We start from the raw sequence: 25,880 nt of genomic DNA on the forward strand, positions 1-25,880 counted from the left end.
AACTGATAAAATGAGTGTTATCCACATTGCTGAAAGATAACATTATAATATGCTTCTACTATATTAGGATTTTGATTTTTCATGCTTTTTATTAAAAATTATTATTTACATTTTATTTGAACTTTTCATTTTATTCATTCAAGCAGCTTTCAAAAGTTATTAACAAAAATTCTTATTAAATTGTCAATGAGAAAATATATATTAAATTTGGTAAGAAAATCCCATGTGTAACTTCAATAAAGTATACAAGATAGAACCTTAAAAGTGTTTATTTTTTATTAGCTGCCTTAGGACTACAAGGATTTAAGTGTTTTTATAAAAACAATAAAAGAGGAGTAATTTGATGGTTTATTTACTCTTTATTACCTTTAGAAAGTGCCATGCTTTTTTTAAAGTACTTGCTTCAGGCTGTAGTTTTACAAGATGGGCTGTGTATTGGTCAGGCCTTCAATTCTTGACCCTGAACAGATTTAGGGACATAGTACATACACCAGGCATTTGTCCAAGCAGCCAAAACTGTTACTGGGTACTTTTATTTTCCTTTTCAAACTCATAATCCACCTCCTACGAAATTGCCCAATTCAGTTCCTCATGTTGTCTAATACAATACTAATCTCTCTTTCTGAGAGTTTCTTGGTTTGATTATCTACAAAATATCCAAGATAAATATCTCTAATATGCATGGCATAGCCTAAAAGTTCACATTTAAAAAAAATCTCTTTCCTAGTTCGTATTTAAACTACTGTTTTCATGTTAGTCAGCTTAATCTATTACAAAGACTTCTCAAATAGAAAAATATTAATATTAGAATATCCATAACACTTTAAACGTTTTTTGCCTTTCCTTTCAACAAATATTTCTTATTTTGAAGTGTTCGACTAAATAATCAGAATGTACTTGTATATTTAAAATAGGTAGTGTGATTTTGAATGGTTTTCTAACTTTTATGGGATATGAAGATTAAATTCTGAGGTTTTTGAAGGAAAGGAGTATATTATAGCAATTCATACTGTCCTACACCACCCACAGTTTCTTAAAGGTGATATAATGGCATGTTTAAGAGACTCTGGAGACAGATCATCTAGGTTCAAATACTTGCTCTGCTGTTTACCTGCTATATGACTTTAGGCAAGTTATTTATCCTCTTGCTGATAACCCAGTTTCCTCATTTATAAAATGGCAGTAACAAGAATACAAGTAACGCATAAAATTATATCTAAGATTAAATTGATATATAAAAGGTGCTTAGACCAATATCTAAATCATAGTAAGATCTGAGAATCCCCTGTAGCCACTAAAAGAGAAGAGTAGGGCTTCCCTGGTGGTGCAGTGGTTAAGAATCCGCCTGCCAATGCAGGGGACATGGGTTCGAGCCCTGGTCCCGGAAGATCCCATGTGCCGCAGAGCAACTAAGCCCATGCGCCACAACTACTGAGCCTGTGCTCTAGAGTCCGCGAGCCACAGCTACTGAAGCTCACGCACCACAACTGCTGAAGCCCGCACACCTAGAGCCAGTGCTCCGCAACAAGAGAAGCCACTGTGGTGAGAAGCCCATGCACCACAACGAAGAGTAGCCCCCACTTGCCACAACTAGAGAAAGCCCACATGCAGAATCAAAGACACAATGCAGCCAAAAATAAAATAAATTAAAACAAATAAAAAACAAAAGAGAAGTGTATAACCAGGCCCACATGAAGAAAGCTGTATCTTGTACATTTTCAATCCACCTGCTTTGGGAAGATATGCATGTTATATGTTCTACACACCTCCCCCCAAAAATGTGTATACACTTATTTCTTTTTTCAATGTTTTGACTATAGGTACATATTACTTTGAGAGCTTCTGTTCTCTCCTCACTTTATTTATCACATAGCGTACCTTGTTCGTATACATTCTGTCCCTTATTTCATGCTGGAAGAACCTTGACTGTGTCTTAGGGTCCAACTCTCACCAATATGAGTTAGGTAAATCCTGACTGTCCTAACCACTCACGAAGGTTCAATGCATTTCACCAGCCAGCAGCTGGTTTAGGAGTGGGCATATGACCTAGTTATGGCCAATGAGATGTTAGAAGATATGATTAGGAAGCATCTGGGAAAAGTTTTGTTATCCTTTTAATAAGAGATTACACTTTTTCTACTGTAGGCTAATGTCCTTTCCGTCCTTGATGCCTAAAATTAAAGTAGCCAAGGGGTGAAAAAGCTTAAGGAAAATCACTTGGGTAATGGCAAAATGGAAAGATGGGCAGAATTATAGTCCTTGATGATATTGTTGAGCCGCTGAAATAAATTCTAGAAGGACTCTGCCTTTGGACTTGTCATGTGAGACAGTAAGTCCCATAAGCCATTGTGAGTCGGGGTTTGTTGTTGCTACTTGCTGCTGAAAGCATTTTCAGTAAGACAGCTTTCATGAAAGCCTCTTTGAATACCATTGTATAAGTGTGTGTATGTTTGTGTGTAATAAAGCAAAGAACATGTGAGAGAGTCGTAGGAAAATATTTCATAACAAAATGTATTTTACCTGTTAACATCCACTCTGATTTCTCCCAGTTTGTTATGAAAATTGTCAAACATACAGCAAAACTAACAGAATTTGACAGTGAACGCTCATACACCATTAACATTTTACTGTACTTGTTTTGTCACGTCTATCCATCTACTTATCCCTCCTTCAGCTTAATTTTTGATGGTTTCAGAGTAAATTGCAGGCATCAGTGCACTTCCTAAATACTTCAGAATGCGTTATCATTTAGAATTCTATGGTGAAATTATGTGGACCTCTACATTTCTTTTTTTGGAGCTCTTAAATTTATGACTATAGGGCTTTTGAAGATTGTTATTTATCTTCTTGGTTGAGGTCTGATAGTTTGTGGTTTTAGAAGAATTGGTCTGTTTCTGTAAGTTGTCAAATTTATGAGCATAAACTTGTTTGTAGCATTCCCTTAACTTTTTAATGGCTTTAGGACTTTTGTATATGGTTCTTTTAGCCCTTTGAGCATATTTAAAATTATTGATTTAAAGTCTTTGTCTAGGTCCGTTGTCTGCACTTGCTCAGGGACAGTTCCTATTAAATTGTTTTTTTTCCTGTGTATGGATCACACTTTTCTTTTTTTTTGTTTTAATAATTATTTTATTTATTTATTTTTGGCTGCGTTGGGTCTTCGTTGCTGCACGTGGGCTTTCTCTAGTTGCTGTGCGCGGGCTTCTCACTGTGGTGGCTTCTGTTGTCGCGGAGCACAGGCTCTAGGCACACGGGCTTCAGTAGTTGTGGCACGTGGGCTCTAGAGCACAGGCTCAGTAGTTGTGGTGCACAACTTTAGTTGCTCTGTGGCATGTGGAATCTTCCCCGACCAGGCCTTGAACCCGTGTCCCCTGCATTGGCAGGTGGATTCTTAACCACTGTGCCACCAGGGAAGCGCTGGATCACACTTTTCTGTTTACTTGCATGCCTTGTAAATTTTTTTTGAGAAATGGACATGAACATTTTGAATATGTGACAACTCTGGAAATAAGATTCCTCCCTCTTCTCAGGGTTGCTTCTTGTTTTTGTCATTATTTGTTTGTGTAGTAACTTTTCTGAAATAATTGTGTTAAGTCTTCAGATTTTGTCATGTGCTCTTAGCTTAGTGATCAGCTAATGCTTTGTTTGACATAGATTTCCTTAAATACCTGGAACCAAAACAAACAAACAAAATCTCAGTCTTTGCAGAAGAGCTCTGTGTGTGTGTGTTGGGGTATGCCTTCAACACTAAACCGGGCAGCTTTCAAGTCTACCTATTGAAGCTTCCAACAGAAGCTTCAGATTTCTCTAGTGATACCTTGTGTTTATTGTGTGGGCTAATTCAAGAGTATTACAATATTTTAAATGAAATCAGAGGGTTTTTCTAAATAACTGCTTCTTGCTTGGCTTTGGGCTTCCCCCCTTGACTTTGGGTCTTCCTTTTATGCTGCTTCCCAGAGAGAGTCTATCCTTTCAGCTCTCCCAGCTATGTCTCACTGTTTTTTACTTGACACTTGTTAGTTGGGTGGTGGTGGCACGTGGGGAATAGGAGCATTCTCTGATGTTTCTATTAAGCCTCAGTTTTGGTGAACCCAAGTCTCAAGGTGAGGCCTCCACAAGAATTCTGATCCCTCTTTTTTATTTAATTGTGGGCCTAGCATGTATTCCTTCCCCTCCCCAAAGATAGAGCTGTTTTATTTTTCTAGCCTTCTCCTCTCAGCTGCAGTGGGTTTCCATAAGTGCTCTCATGGGCTAGTTTTTATTGCCCTTCCCCCTGTAGATTAAGGCTTTTGTTCCTTAGAGGAGATAAGAAAGGCAGGTCTGTCTAGGTAGAGTTTTCAGTGGTGTCTGCTGGTCCCTTTTCCCCGCTGCAGAGGATTTCCACTAGTGTCCTTAGATATAGTTTTTGTTGTCCTATCCCCTGCAGATTAAGGTTTTTGGTCTGTAGGAGATTTAGGGAAGAAGGCTTGTGACTGCTTTTCTCCTCCCCAGCCAGTACCACAGGGGAAAAGCTTTCTCAGATTCTTCCCATCCTTCCCTGTAACCACCTGGTGGGTTTCATGGAAGAAAAACCTGTTAGAAGGTATAAACCTCCTTATTTCTAGACGATACAAGCCTCCTTATTTCTGGAGCCCTCAGGAGATTCATGTTCTTACACCAGCCCATGTTCTGCCTTTAGAAATTTATTAAGGACTTTTAGCTGAGTTCTTTAATCAGTACTCAATGGCTTATGTCCCAGGTAAGCAAATGCTGTGGGTCTGTTCTCCCTGCAGTAACCCGTTTCTCTATCCAGATTTTGGATTACTTGGTTGATCTGGGACCTCAGTTCTCTGATGGATTTGGCTATTTAATTTGCAAATTTTCCAGCCCTTTTTCTTGTTGTATATGTGGGAGGATGCTCTTTTTATCTCTCTAGAAAGAGCTGAAACTGGAAATTTTCAAGTCCTAATTTTCCTAGTATTTTTCTTCTTTTTGACTTAGGAAGCAGAAGCTCAGTATGAAGAGCAGATTGGTAAAATTATTATGGAGACGCAGGAACTTAAATGGCAAAAGGTGAGTATTTTCCCCCCTCTAATTAGCATTTTATTTTATGTATTTTAATCCTTAATTGTGAAGTTAGTTTTTAAATTTCCTAAACATGTTTGGGGAATTGTGCATCATTTTAGAGTCTCAAGAAAATTCCAACTAAAACTGTTAAGAACATTTAGGCTTCCAGAAAACTGAGAATAACTTTTTTTTTTTTTTTACAATGTTGTGTTAGTTTCTTCTGTGAGAATAACCATTTTTCCCCAGGCTTTCTGAAAAGAAAATAGACAAGGATAACTCTGAAAACTACTATGAACTATTTCATATCTGAGAAACATATTGTGTGTTATAGAGGAGTCAAAATATTTTTTAAGAAGTGAAACTTCAGAATAGTACCGTATTTTCCTAGGCTATTGTTATATACTATAACCAAATCTTTTAAAAAAATGGTATCATATCTGATTCTCTTTTGATCCTTATCCATATAAAGGCTTTTTTTTTTTTTTTTTTTTGAGGTATGTGGGCCTCTCACTGTTGTGGCCTCTCCCGTTGCGGAGCACAGGCTCCGGACACGCAGGCTCAGCAGCCATGGCTCACGGGCCCAGCCGCTCCGCGGCATGTGGGATCTTCCCAGACCGGGGCACGAACCCGTGTTCCCTGCATTGGCAGGCGGACTCTCAACCACTGCGCCACCAGGGAAGCCCTAAAGGCATTTTTGATAGTGCCTCTCTTGCCTTTCCACCAAAGTAATCTTTTCTTTTTTAAAATATTTATTTATTTGTTTATTTGGCTGCACCAGGTCTTTGTCGTAGCACGTGGGATCTTTGTTGACATGCAAGATCTTCTAGTTGCGGGTTGCGGGCTCTTAGTTGCAGCATGTGGCATCTAGTTCCCTAACCAGGGATTGAACCCAGGCCCCCTGTATTGGGAGTGTGGAGTCTTAACCACTGGACCACCAGGGAAGTCCCCCACCAAAGTAATCTTAACAGCTAAAAATTGAAAGCTTAATTAAGATGACCCTTCTTCTCAGTATTTGGCAATATTGAAACAGGAACTTGGAGATAACATGTCAGAAATAGAATTCAAATGACAGAGGATAGGCCAATGATGGGAATTTTGAGGCCAGAGAGATTCCAAGGTTGTGTAGAAATGGGAGTGAAACCAGGGTTGGGTTACATATGAGGGACAGGTCAAATAAAGAGACCTGTTTGTGGAGAGAAAAAACAGGTAAACACCAAATACAATCTAAAGCTCCAAGCAGACATAAAGTCAGAATGTAGAGTCAGAATGTAAAGTCATATCTTGTTTTGAATAGAGTCAATAGTAGAAAATTATCAGAATCCTTAAGTTAATCAGTAAGTTTAATACAATCCAATTTAAAATACCAAGCGTGTGTTTGGTGTACTTAAGCTGATTCTAAGGTTTATGTGGAAATAAACTTACAAGAGTGGCTGCGAAAGTTTTGAAAAGGAATCTAGTCACACTAGATTCTTAAATATATTATAAAGCTATAATAGTTAAAATAGCTTGGTAGTATACATGAACAGATAGACTATAATAGAGTCCAGAAATAGATCCAAATACATAAGATAATTTAGTGAATGATGAAGGTGACATTTCTGATCAGTGGGAAAAAGTAGATTATTCAAGAAATGATATTAGAACTGGGTATACCATCTGAAGAAAAATAAAACGAGATTCCTACCTTACTTTACAAAGTTGTAGAAAAATAGAACTTTCATATATTGCTTATTGGCAATGTATCTTAAAAGTATCTTAAGTTCCCCCAAACACCTAAATCCCATAACCTTCTATATAACCCAATTCTAACTTGTTCCTTTTGAGATACTACTAAGACACTGTCAAGGTAGTGTCCTCACTTACTGCAATGAATTCCAATAAACATGGTTTTGCTTTATTAACAGGTTGTTTGGTGGTGTTTTGATGGAGTTCATTTTTGTATATAGTGTTATGTAAGGGTTCAGCTTCATTCTTTTGCTTGTGTATATCCAGTTTTCCCAGAACCTTTGGTTGAAAAGACTGTTCTTTCCCCATTGAATGATCTTGACACCCTTGACCATGTGTGTGAGGGTTTATTTCTGGGCTCTTTATTCTATTCCATTGGTCCATGTGTCTTTCTTTATGCCAGTACAACACTGTTTTGATTCCTGGAGCTTTACAGTAAGTTTTGAAATTAGGAAGTGTGAGTCCCCCAGCTTTGATCTTCTTTTTCAAGATTATTTGGCTATTTTGGGTTCCTTGAGATTCCATATGAATTTTAGGATGGGTTTTTCTATTTCTGCAAAAAATATTATTGGGATTTTGATAGAGATTACATTGAATCTGTAGATAACGTTGGATAGTATTAGCTTACAAATATGAAGTTTTCTTATCCCAGAGCAAAAGATGTGTGTGTATTTTTAATTTTTAATTTAATTTCTTTTGGCAGTGTTTTGTAGTTTTCATTGTACAAGTCTTTCATCTCCTTGGTTAAGTTAATTTCTATGTATTTTATTCTTTTTAGTGCTATTGTAAATGTAATTGTTTTCTTAATTTCATTTTTGGGTAGTTCATTGTTAGCGTATAGAAATGCAATTGATTTTTGTGTGACTTTGTATTATACTACTTTGCTGAATTCATTCATTCAGGTTTTTTGTGGAATCTTTAGGGTTTTCTACATATAAGATCATATCATATGCAAACAGATAATTCTTTTTCCTTTCCAAATTGGATTTCTTTTTCTTGCCTCATTGCTTTAACCAGTGCTTCCAGTACTATGTTGAAGAGAAGTTGTGAAAGTGGGCATCCTTGCCTTGTTCCTGATCTTAGAGGAAAAGTTTTCAGTCCTTTACCATTGAGTATTATGTCCACTGTGGGGTTTTCAAATATGGCTTTTATTATGTTGAGGTAGTTTCCTTCTATTCCTAGTTTGTTGAATTTTTTTTTTTTTTACCATGAAAGGGTACTGAATTTTGTCAGATTCTTTTTATTGCATAAGTTGAGATGATTATGTGCTTTTTTGCCTTCATTCTGTTAATGTGGTGTATTACATTGACTGATTTTTTTGTATGTTGAACTCTCTTATCCCAGGGGTAAATCCTACTTGGTCATGGTGTATGATCCTTTTAATATGCTTCTGAATTCAGTTTGCTAGTATTTTTTGAGAACTTTTGCATCAGTGTTCATCAGGGGTACTGGTCTGTAGTATTCTTGATGTGTCTTCATCTGGCTTTGGTATCAAGGTAATACTGGCATCAAGCATGAGTTAGGAAGTGTTCCTTCCTATTCAACTCTTTGGAAAAATTTGAGGAGGATTGCTGTTAGTTCTTTAAATGTTTGGTAGAATTCACCAGTGAAGCCATCAGGTTAAGGGTTTTTCTGTATTGGGAGATTTTGATTATGGATTCAATCTCCTATAGTCTATTAAAATTTTCTATTTCTTCATAATTTGGTCTTTGTAGGTTTTGCATTTCTAGGAATTCTCCATTTCATCTAGGTTACCCAATTTGTTAGCATGCAATTGTTCATAGTACTCTCATCATACTTATTATTTCTGCAGAATCAGTAGTTATGTCTCCACTTTCATTTCTGATTTTAGTAATGAGTCTTCTCTATTTTTCTTAGTCCATCTGGGTAAAGCTTTATCAATTTTGTTATCTTTTCAAAGAAGCAATTTTTAATTTCACTGATTTTCTCTATTGTTTTTCTGTTCTGTTAAAGGGAGGGGGGATCTCTCGCATTCTTTTCTTTTTTTAAAATTTATTTATTTATTTATTTTTGGCCGCATTGGGTCTTCGTTGCTGTGCATGGGCTTTCTCTAGTTGCAGCGAGCGGGGGCTACTCTTTCTTGCAGTGTGAGGGCTTCTCATTATGGTGTCTTCTCTTGTTGCAGAGCATGGGCTCTAGGCATGCGGCCTTCAATAGTTGTGGCATGTGGGCTCAGTAGTTGTGGCTTGCAGGCTCTAGAGCACAGGCTCAGTAGTTGTGGCACACAGGCCTAGTTGCTCCACGACATGTGGGATCTTCCCAGACCAGGGATCAAACCTGTGTTGACAGGCGGATTCTTAACCACTGTGCCACCAGGGAAGCCCTGCTTCATATATTCTGATGGTCTGTCATTCAGTTCATAAATGCTTATAATTGTTATATCTTCTTCCTTATTGAATGTTTTATGGATATATAATATCTTTCTTTGTCTAATGTAACTTCTTAAAATTTAAAGGCCATTTTTAATTTTGTTTTTTTTTTTGTTCTTTTGGTTATTATTTTAATGGAATATCTTTTTCCATTTTTCTACTTTCAACCTGTTTGTGTCTTTAGATCTAAAGTGAGTCTTTGTAGACAGCATAAAGTTGGATCATGTTTTTTATCCATTCTTCCAATTTTTGTCTTTAGGCGAGAGAGTTAAAATATACATTTAAAGTAATTATTGATAAGGAGCAACTAACTTGTGTCATTTTACTATTTGTTTTCCATGTGTCTGATAGTTTTTGTCCCTCATTTCCTGCATTACCATCATCTTTTGTGTTTAGTTGAGTTTTTTGTAGTGAGATGTTTAAAGTCCTTTCTCACTTCCTTTTGTGTATACTCTCTAGCTATTTCCTTTATGGTTATCATGGAGATTACAGTTAGCATCTATCATTGTAGCACTCTAATTTGAATTTGTATCAGCTTAATGTCAATAACATACAAGAACTCTATTCCTTTATAACTCCATCTACACCCCTTTCAGTTGTTGATATTATAAAATTGCATCTTTATATGTTGTGTGCTCAAGAGAATAAACTAGTAGTTTTAAAAATGCATTAGTCTCTGAATTATGTAGAAAGCAAATATGGAGTTACAAACCAAAGGTACAGTAATACTAGCTTTTAGCCTAATAATTGTCTTTTTTTTTAAGTATTAGTTTCTTAAAAAAGAAATAAAAACTGCTGTTAGAGTAATACTAGCTTTTATAAATTGCTCATGTATTTACCTTTACTGAGATTTTTATTTCTTCATATGGCTTTGAGTTACTCTCTCATGTCCTTTCAATTCAACCTGTTGGACTCATATCATTTCTTGCAGGGCAGGTCTAATAGTAATGAACTCTCTCAGCTTATGTTTATCTGCATTTTAGATCATGTAGAGGAAAGGCAACTTATGTGAGATGGTGATAAGACTATGAAGTATATTTCCTGAGTCCTTGGACTACTTTGCCAGGTTTGTCTGAAGTAAGAAAATGTCCAAGATTGGGGCACAAGTAGCCAGTTTCATGTGGTAACCTCTAATAGGTGTGTATGGTAGAAGCCAGTGAAGTATAGGAGAGTGTGGACTTAAGAGTCTTGAGAGTTAGACATAACCTTCTTGGTCATGGAAGTTCAAGAGTGTCAGATTTAAGGTGCCATTAATTCTCTCTAATTTTCCTCAAGATTGGGGATGATTGGGGCAATGAAATATCTAAATAAATGACAAGGCTTTGCAGAGTTCTCTAAAAACAGGTCCAATAAAATGAGTGCCTCTGTTACTGGAGATCCTCATATTGGGAACACAAAATCAAGTAATTTTTTTCCTACTCTCATAATTATAGCTCTCTCTCAAGAAAAAGTTTTAATCCATCCAGAGAAGTAGCAAGCAATGATCAGAACATATTCAGAACCCACTATAGGGGTTTATTTTCGGAAGTCCATTTGGACATGTTCAGTGGGGTCCTGAAACTTGGATTTACAAGAATAACAGTTTTACTAGGATTGTGAGGGAGACACATGAGATTTGCACCAGAGACATCCTCAAAAATCTTAGTAAAATTTCCCCACCAATGCTAATTGAATATCATTTTCAATATGTCCTTGCTCTGATGGGTAATTCCTTGTAAAATATGTTTGCAGAGTTTCGTCAAGGTTCTCTGGTGCCACCAAGTGTCTGTCCTGAAAGTGCCAGGGATTCTCTTGTACTCTACAACCATGTATTCTTTTCAGATTCTGGAGCCAGTTGTGGGCATTCCAAAATAGGATTTTTTAATCTCCAGAAAGATTTAGCTTTTTAGAGTATAATGGGGCCAGGACCTGATTGAGGGCCGCCTGTGGGTCATAAAGATAAACCTAGGATATTTCTTTTAGCCTTTGTTATCCCTTAATAGTGTGGCTTCATGATAGCCACCTCCTTAAGAAGCATTAGAGTACTTAAAACTGTTGTTCATCTTACATTGGGATTCCTATTAAGGTTGGAAACTCTCATTGTTTCTACAGTGTTACAAAATCATGGACTACTCCAAAAGGTATACCTGATATTAGTCTTATGTTAACTCTCTTATCTCTTGACAATTGGCAAGCTCTGCTGAGAGGGTAAGTACTGTCATCAGGACTGGTTTTACCTCTGGTAAGGAGTCATGTTTTAGGGGTCATTTGAGACTGTTCCAGTATATCTTGCCTGATAGTTCCCATTTCAGTTATAAAAAATGGTATATCAACAAATAATATTAAACCTAGATTTTCTAGGAGGAGTTTCTAATAAATCCATTTGAGGCATAGCCATTGTTTGGACAGAGGTTAGATCTCATGGAATTCCCCTTCTTTGGGTAATGGGAAAAGAGTAGCAATCTTTAAAGTATAGCACTGAGTTGAAATGTGTGAGGGAGAAAATAATAAAAAGTTCATAGGATGTAAGCCTGCTTGCCAAGAAGTGTGTTTTCAGTAGCATCCAGGATTGTACAGCATACAGAACCATCAAATTTAAACAAGATTCTTAAACCAAGTCAGTAGAGGCCTCTACTAGTTGGGCTGCTGCTTATTACTATCCTTAGATAAGGAGTAGGATTTTCCCCTCACTGGGTTGAGGGGAAGATTGTAGTAAGCAACTGGGCCCTGATGATACCTGTGGTGTTCTGTTAGAGTATTAAGGACTTGTCTACATTACTCAGATACAAATAGATAGAAAGCTTTATGACAATTTGGAGGGCCCCAATTGCGGGGGTGCGAGGGGGGCTGTTGAGAGTTAATTTTAAATCACAAAATTCTTGTCCGTGTTTAAGTTCCTAAGGGAGAGGTTCCATTGTTGAGGACTTAAATTATATAGAAATGTGTCAGTTTCAGAGATGTTTGGAACCCAGTGTCTACAGTAGCCAGTGAAATCTAGACAACTTCTTAATTTTCTCTTAGTAACCAGCCTTGGAAAGTATTGAAGGGCTCATAATTTATCAGGAATAATAGATTTACCCTCTTGGGATAAATTATACCCTAAATAATGCACTTTATTCTTACAAAATAGTAAACTTTTTTCTGGAATTCTCTTGTCCTTTCTGAGCTAAAACAGTATGTAGATAAATGGAGTCAGTCTTAGAGCTCTCTTCATCTTTAGAACATAATGAAAGCTTGCCCACATATTGTATAAGTGTAGAGTTTACAGGGAGGTTTAAGGTCCCTAAGTTCCTCAGTAAACCACTGAGGCATAACTGTCCAGGTAAATTGTTGACTGTCCCAGGACAGAACAAACAGGTAAAACTATTTTGATCTAAAGGGATGCCATAAAAGCAGAACACAGATAAATATATAGTAGTAAAGTATGTAGAGTCAGGTGGCACTGAAGATAAAATAGTATCTGGGCTCAGTGAATTGGGGAAATTGATGTTTTATTTTATGGCCTTAAGGTCTTAAACAAATCTTCACCCATTGGGTTTTTGACTGGGGAACAAGTCATAATTTTAAAACTGGTATAGGTATGATTGATTCATCCTTCCTTTATTAGGCTTTAGGACAATTGACTTTAGTTCTTCTTCGTTTCTGGTTTTAGAGGTATTATATAAAGTTAAGTAGAGGTTTGGATGGGTCAATCTGAACCCTGCTGCCAATATCAGTTAAGACATTTTGCCCACAAAGAGTCCACTTCATGGAGATCTTTAATTTGGTTCCATGGTACACACAGGTACCTAAGTCAGTATCCAAATAAGCTATGATCTGATTGTGAATCGAATCCCCAGGAATCTTAAAAAAAAAAAAAAAAAAACCTCCTCCAAAAAAATAGGAGTTTAATTTTTCAATTCTATTTGCATAGTAGATTCGTATCTCTTAAGTTAATGGGTGTGGCGTCATAAAGGAGAAAATAATATTCCTCACTTGAGAATCCAAGGATAACGGTTATAGGCTAAAACGGGGCGAGTATCTTTGGATTATTAGAGATACGCCCTATTTGAGTAGCTCATTGACCCTGAGGGAAAGGTTATGTGATGTTGCCAGAGTTTATGGTATGAATAAAATTTCAAGGTTTCTTTTAATATTTAGAGAAATTGCTCTTTGCAAGTTTGAGGAATAAATGGGAAGTTGGGTGTGTGTCAGAGCAGTGACATTGATTTGCCCACCTGATATTTTTTCCCTTCATTTTCTTAGCTAGTTCAGGATGTTTTTTTTCCCCAGTATCTTTTATGCTTATAATAAGTATCTACAGGTGTCTTTACCATGAGACTCACTCCTCTCATGCTTGATGACTGGAGTGGGAGTATTAAATTGTTTTATCTGTAAGGGTACCAGTTTATTCTTCTTTTGTTCTAAGGCTTTTTGAAGATCTGAATTTGGAGATCTAGTAATGGGGCTGTTTCCCATTCCAGTTTTTGTTGCGTATTAAATCTCCTATTTCTAGGTTTACGGCTGTTCACAAAAAACCGGGAGAGAGCTGGAGTTCATATTTACTTCAGAATCTGCTCCTCAAAGAATTTATCCCTGAAGTGTCCTATAACTTCATTCTTTCCTTGTTTGCAGGAGCAGAGTCTAATATTTTTTCATAAGAAAACTGGGCAATATCCTCTGAAAAATTTTGTCCAATATCTACAGCTTTTCTAAATGTCTGGTTTCCGGAGAATTCCCTGACAGTCCAGTGGTTAGGACTCGGTGCTTTCACTGCCAGGGCCCGGGTTCATTCCCTGGTAAGGGAACTAAGATCCTGCAAGCTGCATGGTGTGGCCAAAAATTTAAAAATTAAAAAAAAAAAATGTCTGTTTTCCTATGCAGTTCGGGATTTCCTAAGTCATTCTTGGGATCTTCTCACTTTGCCTTTTCTATTCTTTTTTTTTGCCTCTGCGCATATGAACCAATTGATACAGACCTTGGAACTGGCAGTATTATTTTTCAAAATTAGTTATAGGAATTAAAATATTTTAAAGTAATTGCTAACTTCAGGAAAAATAAAAGTTGTGTAAGAATAGAAATGTAGGGGCTTCCCTGGTGGCGCAGTGGTTGAGAGTCCGCCTGCCGATGCAGGGGACACGGGTTTGTGCCCTGGTCCGGGGGGATCCCACGTGCCGCGGAGTGGCTGGGCCCGTGGGCCATGGCCGCTGAGCCTGTGCGTCCGGAGCCTGTGCTCCGCAACGGGAGAGGCCACAACAGTGAGAGGCCTGCGTACCGCAAAAAACAAAGAAAAAAGAAAAAAAAAAAAGAATAGAAATGTAATCATGGGACTTCCCTGGTGGCGCAGTGGTTAAGAATCCGCCTGCCAATGCAGGGGACACAGGTTCAAACCTGGGTCTAGGAACAGTAGCCCCTTCTCGCTGCAACTAGAGAAAGCCCACGCGCAGCAACGAAGACCCAATGCAGCCAAAAATAAATATATAAATTAATTTTTAAAAAAGTGTAATCATGATATACCATATGGCTTAGCATTGAATAAAAATTGCAGTTATAAGAGTATAAATACTGACTATTGATTTAAGCCACAATTTTTATATAATTCTGTTGGAAGAATAGACGGAGGACATGTAGGATTATGGTTGTACAAGAAAGCTATGATATAGGAGGTCAGTAAGCTATGATATAGGAGGTCAGTAGATAAATTTTTTAAATTGTAGAATCATGGAGTAAGATAACAGAAGCATTTGAAAGTGGTTGCCAGTTTTAGCTCTAATTTTTTAAATTACGAGAATTATTTGATAAAGATAGAAGAAAAAATTCATTTTGAATCTAAAGGACAGGACACACAACTTCTACCAAAAAAAGGTGGAGGGGAAAGAAATGGAATTGTATACATGGATTTTTTTTTCAAAAATGCCCTGTGGTAGTTTTGGTTTTGTAAAAAATTATTTCAGTGAATTTAAAGAATCATATGTTACCATGTAAACATTTGTGCTTAGATAACAAAATTGGTTTTTTTTGAAACTGTAATAAGACTATAGTCTGCTTGTATATTAGACTTAATTTTAATAACTTTTGATGAAAGATATTTTCTTGAAGAAAACTTTAAAGTAAGCTATATTCAGAGTTTAAAATTTTAGAGAGCAACATGTTTTATCATGAAGAAGCAACTGGAAGCAAAATTATTGTATGCTGAGTCCATGACAGTTAAAAAAATCATAAAATTGTCATAAGTTGCATTTTAAGAGCATAAAATAATATGTGCAATGAATATGTTTAATTTGTGAACCCAATTAAAAATTAAAACTGAAAATGGCTAGAATCTGTTTTAACTTTTCATGATTTTAAAATAGGAAACTCTTCAGAATCAAAAGGAAACATTAACAAAGCAACACAAAGAAGCAATGGCAGTTTTTAAAAAGCAGGTAATTTCATAAGGATAGACAAACATTACAGTTTTAAATATTGCACTTTTCCCACTTCTCATGAATATTATGACAGGTTGTTCTCCATACTCACTGAAGACAAAAAGGTTATTATTGGAAGCAGGAAATAAGGTTATTTTAAATCACAACTGATAATAATGTAATGTAGTAGAATGATTTAGTTAAGGAAAGAAATTAGGAATACTATTTTCTTGGAGATGTGTTTTTATTGGTCCTAAATAAAATATGTTAGTGATATGTGTGTTCTTGCTCTTTCTCTCCCTTCTCCCTTTTCTGTCTTTAATTAGCATATCCTAGGAGCTTACCTTTTCCACATTACTCCTTTACCCAAGCTAACATTATAACATTGGTGAAAAGCTGAAATGCAAGTAGGGAGATATAAAGGATGAAGATATGTGATTATCATGCACCTCCATAAATATCAACTATTAACAACTAAGAAAGATCAGTAGAAGAATTGAAAAAAAATATTTTAAAGAAATGAAGAACAACTCCTTCTGTTATTTTGAATTCTATAGCTCTTCTTTACTACCTCACATTTCTCTTCAGTCTCTAATTATAAAATGTAAGTGTAGGGCTTCCCTGGTGGCGCAGTGGTTGAGAGTCCGCCTGCCAATGCAGGGGACACGGGTTCGTGCCCCGGTCTGGGAGGATCCCACGTGCCGCGGAGCGGCTGGGCCCGTGAGCCATGGCCGCTGAGCCTGCGCCTCCGGAGCCTGTGCTCCGCAATGGGAGAGGCCACAACAGTGAGAGGCCCGCGTACCGCAAAGATCAAAAAAAAAAAAAAAAAAAAAATGTAAGTGTAAGAAATGTGCCTATGGAAAATGTACTTTGGAAAGTGCTTTTCCTTATAGCCATGCCAACATCACCATTTTTTTTCCTTTTTCCTTCCCCCTTTTTTGTTTTTATCTCCATACAAGTGTGTGTGTTTAGAGAGAAATGCATAAAAAAAATAAACCTATATAACCTAATCACTAGTGGGTTAAGGTTATTGGTAATTTACACTGTAGTGTGGATTTGTTTAAGCAGATGATAAACTTCCTTATAGTCTGAAATTGGCTTTACCTAAGTTATGAGAGTTTTAATTGAAGGGTAAGGAAGCAGAAACCAAATGTGCAGCATAGTATTCTTTAGGCGAGAGCAGTTCTATGTCTCTGTTACCACAAGGGACTCTGGGCAAGAAAGAATATCCAGGTAATTGAAGGGTAGAAGAGAAAGTGCTACTGGGTTCTTTTTTTTTTTTTTTTTTTAATTTCTTTTTTTCTTTTTTTTCTCTTTAAAAAAAAGGATTCTTGAAGGTAAGTGAGGAATATGGAAAATGAGATGGAGAAATTCCAAAGAAAAGTTTTATTTCTTGACAACTTTGCCTAGTATCCTTGTGTTGCTTGGAATATTTAATTAGTTTCCTTTGGCAAGTTCACCTTAGTTTTTCTGTTTTAAAATGTCATTATTTATTTATTAGACTAACACATGCATTTTAAAAAAATTTCAGAAAATACTGTCAGTGCAAATACAAATGATACCAATTTTATAAAAGTATGCCTTCAGAAAATGTTATATGTTATTGTTTATGAGTAGATGGCAAAATATTGAAACATTTAAAAAAAAACTGGAGGGAAAAAGTGAACTTTCAAGGATGATTGGTGCTCTGATCGTGAGATTAAATTGTTCATTTTCTTTGGTGACTATCTTTTTTCCCCCTTTTATTATTTATTTTCTCAGTGTAAAAGTAGCATAATCACATTGTACTAAGTTCAAACAATATAGACATGTAAAACATTTCTGTAGTCTCACTGACCAGTGTAAATCACTGGTAACATTTCACTTACCTGTATTTTAATTTTTAAAATTCTTTATCAGTTGCAAATGAAGATGTGTGCCTTGGAAGAAGAAAAGGTATATATTAATTTTTTAATAATTTGAAACGTAGTTTAAATGCATTTAATTATCAGTTGTTCACCATAATGGAAAGGAGCATTGGTAATAAACAAATAGAGACTGTTAATTTCTTAAAATTTTAGAAACAGAAAGGACCTAAGGGAATCATGTTACTTGAGCTCTTATCATTTTACATTTGAGAGTACTGAGGTCTAGTAAGATATAAATGACTTCCTGAAGCTCCCATTTTGAAGTGGCAAAGCTGGGACTAGAACCTAGATTTCTTCAACCCCTAAATTAATGCTCTTTCCACTATACTGCAGTGTTTCTATTAAGTATAATATATTTTTAGTGCCGTTTTCAATGAAATTACCTTCTTTAAAAAACAGTAAGATGATTTGCATCTGCATGCAGACCAACAGGAAAAGAGTATACAACTCTGAACAATGCTAGAAATTCATCCGGCATTAAATGTTTTCTCTAGCTATTCAATAGTTCATACATGTTTTTATTATATCAAAGGACATGTCATTTATAATATTAAAACTTAGAGTAATTTTTAGCAAAAGACTTTCTTTAAAATTTTTCTCATATCCTTATATTTATAAAACAAATGTACTTGTGTCTTATTGATTAGAATATATTTATTCTAGCCATATGAATTAAATACTTAATTATATAGTATCCATAAGTTCTCAGGAATGCTCTACTGATAAAATGATTTATTGTTATAATGTGATTTTCCATTTCCTGATATTTGTAACCTTGTATAGACCTTATTGTAATTTTATGATATCTTGAAGTCATTAGAAATATAAGTTGTAGTACAGATACATTTTAAAATTCTGTGAAGTATTAGGTTTCAAGTAGAGATTTTGGTTCTTGAACTCTTGTTTTCCCTGTTAATAATGTCACTTACATTGGAAAGTACTGAAATATAGTTTTTTACTTGAAGGGAAAATATCAACTTGCTACAGAAATAAAAGAAAAAGAAATAGAAGGATTGAAGGAAACATTAAAGGCATTACAGGTAATGTAACTTATTATTGCTTGAAAAGTAATTTGGTATTTTAGCATTATATCAGTAAAATGCTGTAAACATGTAGTGTAGCAAAGTGAAGCTGAAAAAAATTCATATATCATATATAATTTAGTACTTTTTCCTGAGAGCCTTGGATTTCAAATTAGTAGGATTTTTGCTTTATCTTTTATTTTAAAAGGAAATATTAACATAACTTTCATTATTTCTCACAGTAATATAATTAGATATATGTTATTTTTAGCACTTTATAAATGACAAAAGCAAGTTAGGCCTATATATTATAACTGATTTATCCATGGTCCTTAAAAATTAACATAAAATAGCATTTATTGGGCTTCCCTGGTGGCGCAGTGGTTGAGAGTCCACCTGCCGATGCAGGGGACCACGGGTTCGTGCCCCGGTCCAGGAAGATCCCACATGCTGCGGAGCGGCTGGGCCCGTGAGCCATGGCTGCTGAGCCTGTGCGTCCGGAGCCTGTGCTCCACAATGGGAGAGGCCACAACAGTGAGAGGCCCATGTACCGCAAAAAAAAAAAAAAAAAAAGCATTTATTGTTATTATTATTTGCTAAGTACTATGCTTATTTTCTACAAATACAAAGATGAAGGAAACATCACTTTGCCTTTAAGTCATTCAGTCTCATACGGAGGTATGAGGTATACAACAGAATACAGAGGTATACAACAGATGATGAATCATTCAATACACATTTATGAAGGTCTACTATGTGCCAAACCCTGCTCTAAGCACTGGGAATACAGCTGTGAGTAAAAGGGTCAAAAACCTCTGCCCTTGTGGAGTTTACATTCTAATGGGGAAGACAAACAATAAAAAGAGATAAAAAGTGAAATAGAGATTGTTGGGGGAAAAGATATTCACATGATTTCAGAGTATCACCCTATAGATAATACTAATTACAAAGAGCAAAGTAATTTTTTTTACAGTGGAAGGATCTTGATGGTTACTACCCGAATCAGGTAATTCACACTGTAGTGTGGATTTGTTTAAGCAGTTGACAAGCTTTCTTCCTTTAGTCTGATAACAGTAGTACAAAGATTCCTTTTCTCCACATCTTTACCAGCACTTCTTATCTCTTGTCTTTTTGATCACAGCCATTCTGATAGGTGTGAGGTAATCTCATTGTGAATTTGATTTGCATTTCCCTGATTATTAGTGATGTTGAGCATGTTTTCATATACCTGTTGGTCATTTGTATGTCTTTCTTTGAGAAATGTCTGTTTAGGTCCTCAGCTCATTTTTTAATTGTGTTATTCGGAGTTTTCTGCTATTGAGTGTGTATATGACTTCCTGCTACATTTTGGATATTAACTCCTACTCAGATACATGATTTGCAAATGTTTCTCCCATTGCGTAGGTTACCTTTTCACTCAGTTGATTATTTCCTTTGCTCTGTAGAAGCTTTTTAGTTTCATGCATCCCCCTTGTCTATTTTTGCTTTTGTTGCCTGTGCTTTTGGTGTCATGTCTAAAAAATCATTGCCTAATGTTGAGAAGCTCTTTTCCTAGATTTACTTCTAGAAGTTTTATGGTTTCAGGAGTTATGTTTAAGTCTTTAATCCATTTTGAGTTGATTTTTGTTTATAGTATGAAATTTTGTCTATTGCATGAGGTAAGGGTCCAGTTTCATTGTTCTGCATGTGGATATCCAGTTTTTCCAACACCATTTATTGAACACTATCCTTTCTCCATTATGTGCTCTTGGTGTCCTTGTCGAAGATCAGTTGGCTACAGATATGTGGATTTATTTCTGGGCTCTCTATTCTGTTCCATTGGTCGATATGTCTCATGTTGGTTTTGGTTTTGCTTTCGTTTTGTTTCTTGTCCTTACCATGCTGCTTTGATTACTGTAGCTTTGAAATATATTTTGGAATCAGGAAGTATGATGTCTTCAGTTTTGTTCATCTTGCTCAGATTGCTTTGGCCATTCAGGGTCTTTCATGATTTTATATAAATTTTAGGATTGTTTCTTCTATTTCTGTAGAGACTGGCATTGTGATTTTGATAGGGATTGCACTGAATCTGTAGATCACTTTGGGTAATACAGACATTTAAACAATATTTAATTTTCCATCCATGAACACAGTATGCCTTTACATATATCTGTGTCTTTTAAATTTCTTTTATCAGTGTTTTATAATATTCAGTGTACAGACCTTAACCACTCTGCTTAAATTTGTTCCTAAATATTTTATTCATTTTGTTGCTATTGTGATTATTTTCTTAATTTTCTTTTCAAATAGTTTGTTGTTTGTGTATAGAAATGTGGCTGATTTTTGTATGCTGATTTTGTATCCTCAATTTTACTGAATTCATTTATTAGTTCTAACAGTTATTTTGTTGTCTTTAAGGTTTTCTACATGTATGATTATGTTACCTTCAAATAGAGGTAATCTTACTTATTCCTTTGTGATTTGGATGCCTACATAAGAGTAGTCAAGAGACTACTCTTATGATCCTTTTTATTTCTGAGACATCCATTGTAATGTCTCTTTTTCATTTCTAATTTTGTTTGATTCTTCTGTCTTTTTCTTAGTCTAGCTAACAGTTTGTCAATTTTACTTATTCTTCCAAAAAACCAACTCTTAATTTTGTTTTTTTTCAATTGTTTTTGTATTTGCTATTTGATTTATTTCTGTCCCAATCTCTATTATTTTCTTCCTTCTGCCGATTTTGGCCTAGTCCTTCTTTTTCTTGTTGTTTGAGATGTAAAGTTGAGTTGTTTATTTGAGGTTTGTTTTTTTTTTAATGTAGGCATTTATCATTATGAAATCTCCTGTTAGTATTGCTTTTGGTGCATCCATAAGTATTGATATGTTGTGTTATTGTTTTTGTTTTGTCTCAGATACTTTTAAAATTCTCCTTTTTTTTTTAACATAACGAATGTTCAAGAGTATGTTGTTTAGTTTCCATGTATTTGGGAATTTTCCTGTTTTCTTACTGTTAATGATTTCTAATTTTATTCCACTGTGATCAGAAAAGATACTTGGAATGATTTTGATCTTCTCAAATTTAAGACTTTTTTGATGACCTATCACATAAAAGGTGACTTTTCTGTGATACACCATATGATAGACATATGATCTATCCTGGAGAATGTTCCATGTGTGCCTGAGAAGAATGTGTATTCTTCTATTGAGTGAAAAGTTCTGTATATGTCTGTTAGGTCCATTTAACCTGTAATGATGTTCACATCAACTGTTTCTTTATTGATTTTCTGCCTGGATATTCTATCCATTATGGAAAGTGAGGTATTGGAGTCTTCTACTATCATTGTAGTTTTGTCAATTTCTCTCTTCAGATCTGTTGATGTTTGCTTTGTACATTTAAGTGCTCTGATGTTGGGTACATATATACTTATTATATCTTCCCGTTGAATTGACTCTTTAGCATTATAGAATGACTTTCTTTGTCTCTATAGACAGTTTTGACTTAAAGTCTATTTTATCTGGTATAAGTTTAGCCACCCCTGCTTTCTTTTGGTTACTCTTTGGTATATCTGTTTCATCCTTTTACTTTCAGTCTACATGTGTCCTTAAATCTACAGTGAGTCTCTTACAGATGTATCATTGGATTTAAAAAAAATTTGTTTAGGGCTTCCCTGGTGGCGCAGTGGTTGAGAATCTGCCTGCTGATGCAGGGGACACGGGTTCGAGCCCTGGTCTGGGAAGATCCCACATGCTGCGGGGCAACTGGGCCCGTGAGCCACAACTACTGAGCCTGCGCGTCTGGAGCCTGTGCTCCGCAGCAAGAGAGGCCACGATAGTGAGAGGCCCGCGCACCGCGATGAAGAGTGGCCCCCGCTTGCCACAACTAGAGAAAGCCCTCACACAGAAATTAAGACCCAACACAGACATAAATAAATAAATAAATAAATAAAAAAGCCAAGCATTTGTAGCCCTTTAAAAAAAAAAAAAAAAAAAAAACACTCATTCTGAAAGCCCTGTTTAAAAAAAAAAAAAAAATTTGTTTAGCCACTCTGTGCCTTTTTATTGGAGAGTTTAATCCATTTACATTTAAGTAATTATTGATAGGTGTGGAATTAATGTTGTCATTCTGTTGATTGTTTTCTGTTTTAGTTGTGTTGTACATCTCTTCCTCTCTTGTCTTCTTTTGTTATTTGATGTTTTTTATGGTGATTTTTAAAATTCTTCTCCCTTTATCTTTTGATGGTGTTCCATAAATCTTATGGCCTTTCTTCACCCTCTTTCATTCTTTTTTCTTTTCACTGGATAATTTAAAATGATCTGTCTTTGAGTTCACTGGTTTATTTCTTTTGTTCCATTGAGTGTGCTGTTGAAACTATTACATTTTTCATTTCATTCATTGTGTTCTTCAGCTCTAGAATTTTTTTGGTTCTTTCCTTATGACTTCTGTCTCTTTATTGAACTTCTCATTTTATTCATGTAATATTTTCCTGATTTTTTTGAGTTATCTATCTGTGTTGTCTTGTAGTTTGCTGAGCTTCTTTAAAACAGTTATTTTGAATTCTTTGTCAGGTAGTTCATAGATCTCCAGTTCTTTGGGGACGCTTCCTGGAAATTTGTAGTATTCCTTTGATGGTGTCATATTTCCTTGATTTTTTGTGTTCCTTGTAGCCCTTTGTTGGTGTTTGTGCATTGAAGGAGCAGTGACCTCTTTCAGAGTTTTTGGACTAGCTCTGGTGGGTATAAACCTTGACCTACTGGTAGATGTGAGGATCCTGGCTGGGTGGCATATGTGGTGGTGCCAGGTGTAGTGCTGGGTCTAGCAGCTCTGGCTTGGCTGGGGAGCAGTGATGCTTCTGGTTCCAAGAAAGGGCACAGTGGCCTGGGCTCCAGGCAGCTCCATCAGCTCAGGTAGGTGTAGACATTAGCAAAGAGTGTAAGTGTCCTTGGAAGTGAAAGCTGCTGGTGTCCATGGTAGTGATGAGGGCTGTTGAGGTCCTTGGTGGTGCAGGCTGCTGGTGTCTTCCTGCACTCCTTTTCTCCCATTTGGGAGGAGTTGTTGCTGAGGGCATTTCTTTTGGTGCCAAGCTGTGTGAACCTAGAGGATGGAATGACACAGGTGAAATGCTTCCTATACTTTTCTATTCAGACATCCTTGTTTTTTTGTGCTCTACTGGGTTGCCGCAGCTTCTTAATTATACTCCAGAGCTCTTCCAGAACTATTTTCATTTGTAGGTACTTGTTAAATCATGTGGGGGGTGGGTGGGAAGGCTGGGACCTCCTGGTCTACCATCTTTCTGATATCACTCCCATGAATTTTTCATATTTCTCTGAAATAAGCCCTTTTTGTTTGTATTCTGGGCTTCAGATTGTTCCTTCAGTTTGTCATTTGTATTTTGATTTTGTTTGTTTGGCTTTTTGTTTAACATTTGCTATAAATTATTTATTTTCCTTTTACAGCTTTTGGAGTTTGTCATGGTTAGAAAGGCATTCACAACTACAAAGTTATAAAAAGGATTTGTCAATGTTTTCTTTTATTACATCTAAGTACTCAAATTTTACATTAGATCTTTGATCATTTGAAGTTTATCTTTGTAACACAGTATGAGATACAGATCTAAGTCTATATTTTTTCAGGTTGTTATTCAGTTGTCTTAACACTATTTAGATTCTCCTCATTTGAGATATTAAGCAATTTTTATTTTGGATTTCATTTGTTACTTTGATGTAACAAAGTGAATAAAAATTAAGTACAACAAAATGTCAATTGGTTCCAAGAAGAATGTTTTTAATAAAAAGAAGGGCATGGATTCCATGCCTCAGTTTGGATGAACTAGAGGTTGGAAGATATTAGTGATACAGTAAAGAATCCTTACATCTTGTTTGTTCAACAACAACAGCAACAAAGCAGTAAGTGATTCGAAACTCCAGAGAAAACAGATTACCGTATAACTAAAGCATAAAGTAAATTAAAATTTGGGATGGTTTTGAGCAATTGATGGGTTAAAACAAGAGAAGATATTTAGGTCCTGACCCTAGTAAAATCATCCTTCATGTAGCACATTGGACCTATACGAAGGAAATGTGGTGTTAACACCCTGTTGGGCTTTGCATTAACCAATATCTATATTGATTGTAAGAACATAAACACTGTTGACTTCCAGTTTTTAGAATTAACCTATAAGCAAAGCATGGGAGACTTAATTATGGTTACAGAACAAAACTGAAATGTTACTAACCTTGTTGATGAAAAAGTAAAGGTGCAGTGAGATGAAGTTGATGGTGATATCCAGAAATATTCTTTAAAGTTGATGGAAAAGAAATAGAGGTTTAAGGCTACTATTTAAAGTTTATGTAGTTATACAGTTTAGTGATTCTTATCATACCTCATATATCCAGTTTAAAATGATCCCAGTAGGTAAACTTTTTTTTTGTTATTTAAATTAAAAAGTTGTTCTTATAATTGAGTACACCGAAATTACCATTATAGCTATTATAGAAGACTCTAATGTGTTTTCTTACAGTATCTTGAACTAGGCATAACTTACCTCTTATTTCTGAATAAATCTTGAAAAAGTGTTACTTGTTTTCCTACTAAAATGTTGTCAATAAAGAAATATGCCAATTTTGTTATAAGTGCTTTGTTATTTTAGCACTTTTTCTTAAATTGTTTCATTTGATACCACTCATGCATGTTTAATTATCTGGATAATGTAATGAGTATTTTCAAATCAAAAGAAATGTCTTCATATGGCTGACCCTCTGTGCAAGAGCTGTAAGGATTTGTTTTGCCTTGTTCAGCCCGTGACATAGTACAGGTGATGTATATGTTACTTTATGGCTGGATGAACATGATATATGAACAGTGTAGAACAATGAAGATACTTCTGGTGTTTCCCCTCCAAGTTAAAGAAAAAAACCTTCCTTTTTAATTATGGATCTGATATAAATCCATTAGGCAAAGAAAGTCCACAGCCTCTTAACCATCATGTAGGAACCTCCCTCCCTCCTTTACTTAGGTTGCTACTTTTTTCCTTTCATGAGGTTGTGCCTACCATGTGCAGGAATAAGAAATCAGATAATTCCTTTTCTTGAAAAGCTCATAGCCAAGCCACTCTACCTACTAAATTCTAAAATAAAACAAATAGACACAAAACCACAACACACCAAAAGCTGAATTATTTTTCCTTTAATGGATTCTTTTTTTTTTTTTTTGGTGGTACGTAGGCCTCTCACTGTTGTGGCCTCTCCCGCTGTGGAGCACAGGCTCCAGACACGCAGGCTCAGCGGCCATGGCTCATGGGCCCAGCCGCTCCGCGGCATGTGGGATCTTCCCAGACCGGGGCACGAACCTGTGTCCCCTGCATCGGCAGGCGGACTCTCAACCACTGCGCCACCAGGGAAGCCCCAATGGATTCTTTGAATGTGTTTAACTTCTATTTAAAATGGTAC

At 35.9% G+C, this 25,880-nt stretch overlaps 1 protein-coding gene across 1 annotated transcript in view; it reads left to right on the forward strand.

The window, feature by feature from the left end:
• CCDC73 (coiled-coil domain containing 73) overlaps nucleotides 1-25,880 on the forward strand; it is a 137,131-nt gene that overhangs the window by 46,456 nt on the left and 64,795 nt on the right. Inside the window, exons 3-6 of the mRNA XM_082628345.1 lie at nucleotides 4,981-5,052; nucleotides 15,473-15,544; nucleotides 17,426-17,461; nucleotides 18,399-18,473. Coding sequence (XP_082484471.1) covers nucleotides 4,981-5,052; nucleotides 15,473-15,544; nucleotides 17,426-17,461; nucleotides 18,399-18,473 — 255 coding nt within the window. The remainder of the gene's footprint in view (nucleotides 1-4,980; nucleotides 5,053-15,472; nucleotides 15,545-17,425; nucleotides 17,462-18,398; nucleotides 18,474-25,880) is intronic.

The sequence above is a fragment of the Mesoplodon mirus genome, assembly GCF_964341445.2.
Source record: "Mesoplodon mirus genome assembly, chromosome: 7".
Lineage (NCBI taxonomy): Eukaryota > Metazoa > Chordata > Mammalia > Artiodactyla > Ziphiidae > Mesoplodon > Mesoplodon mirus.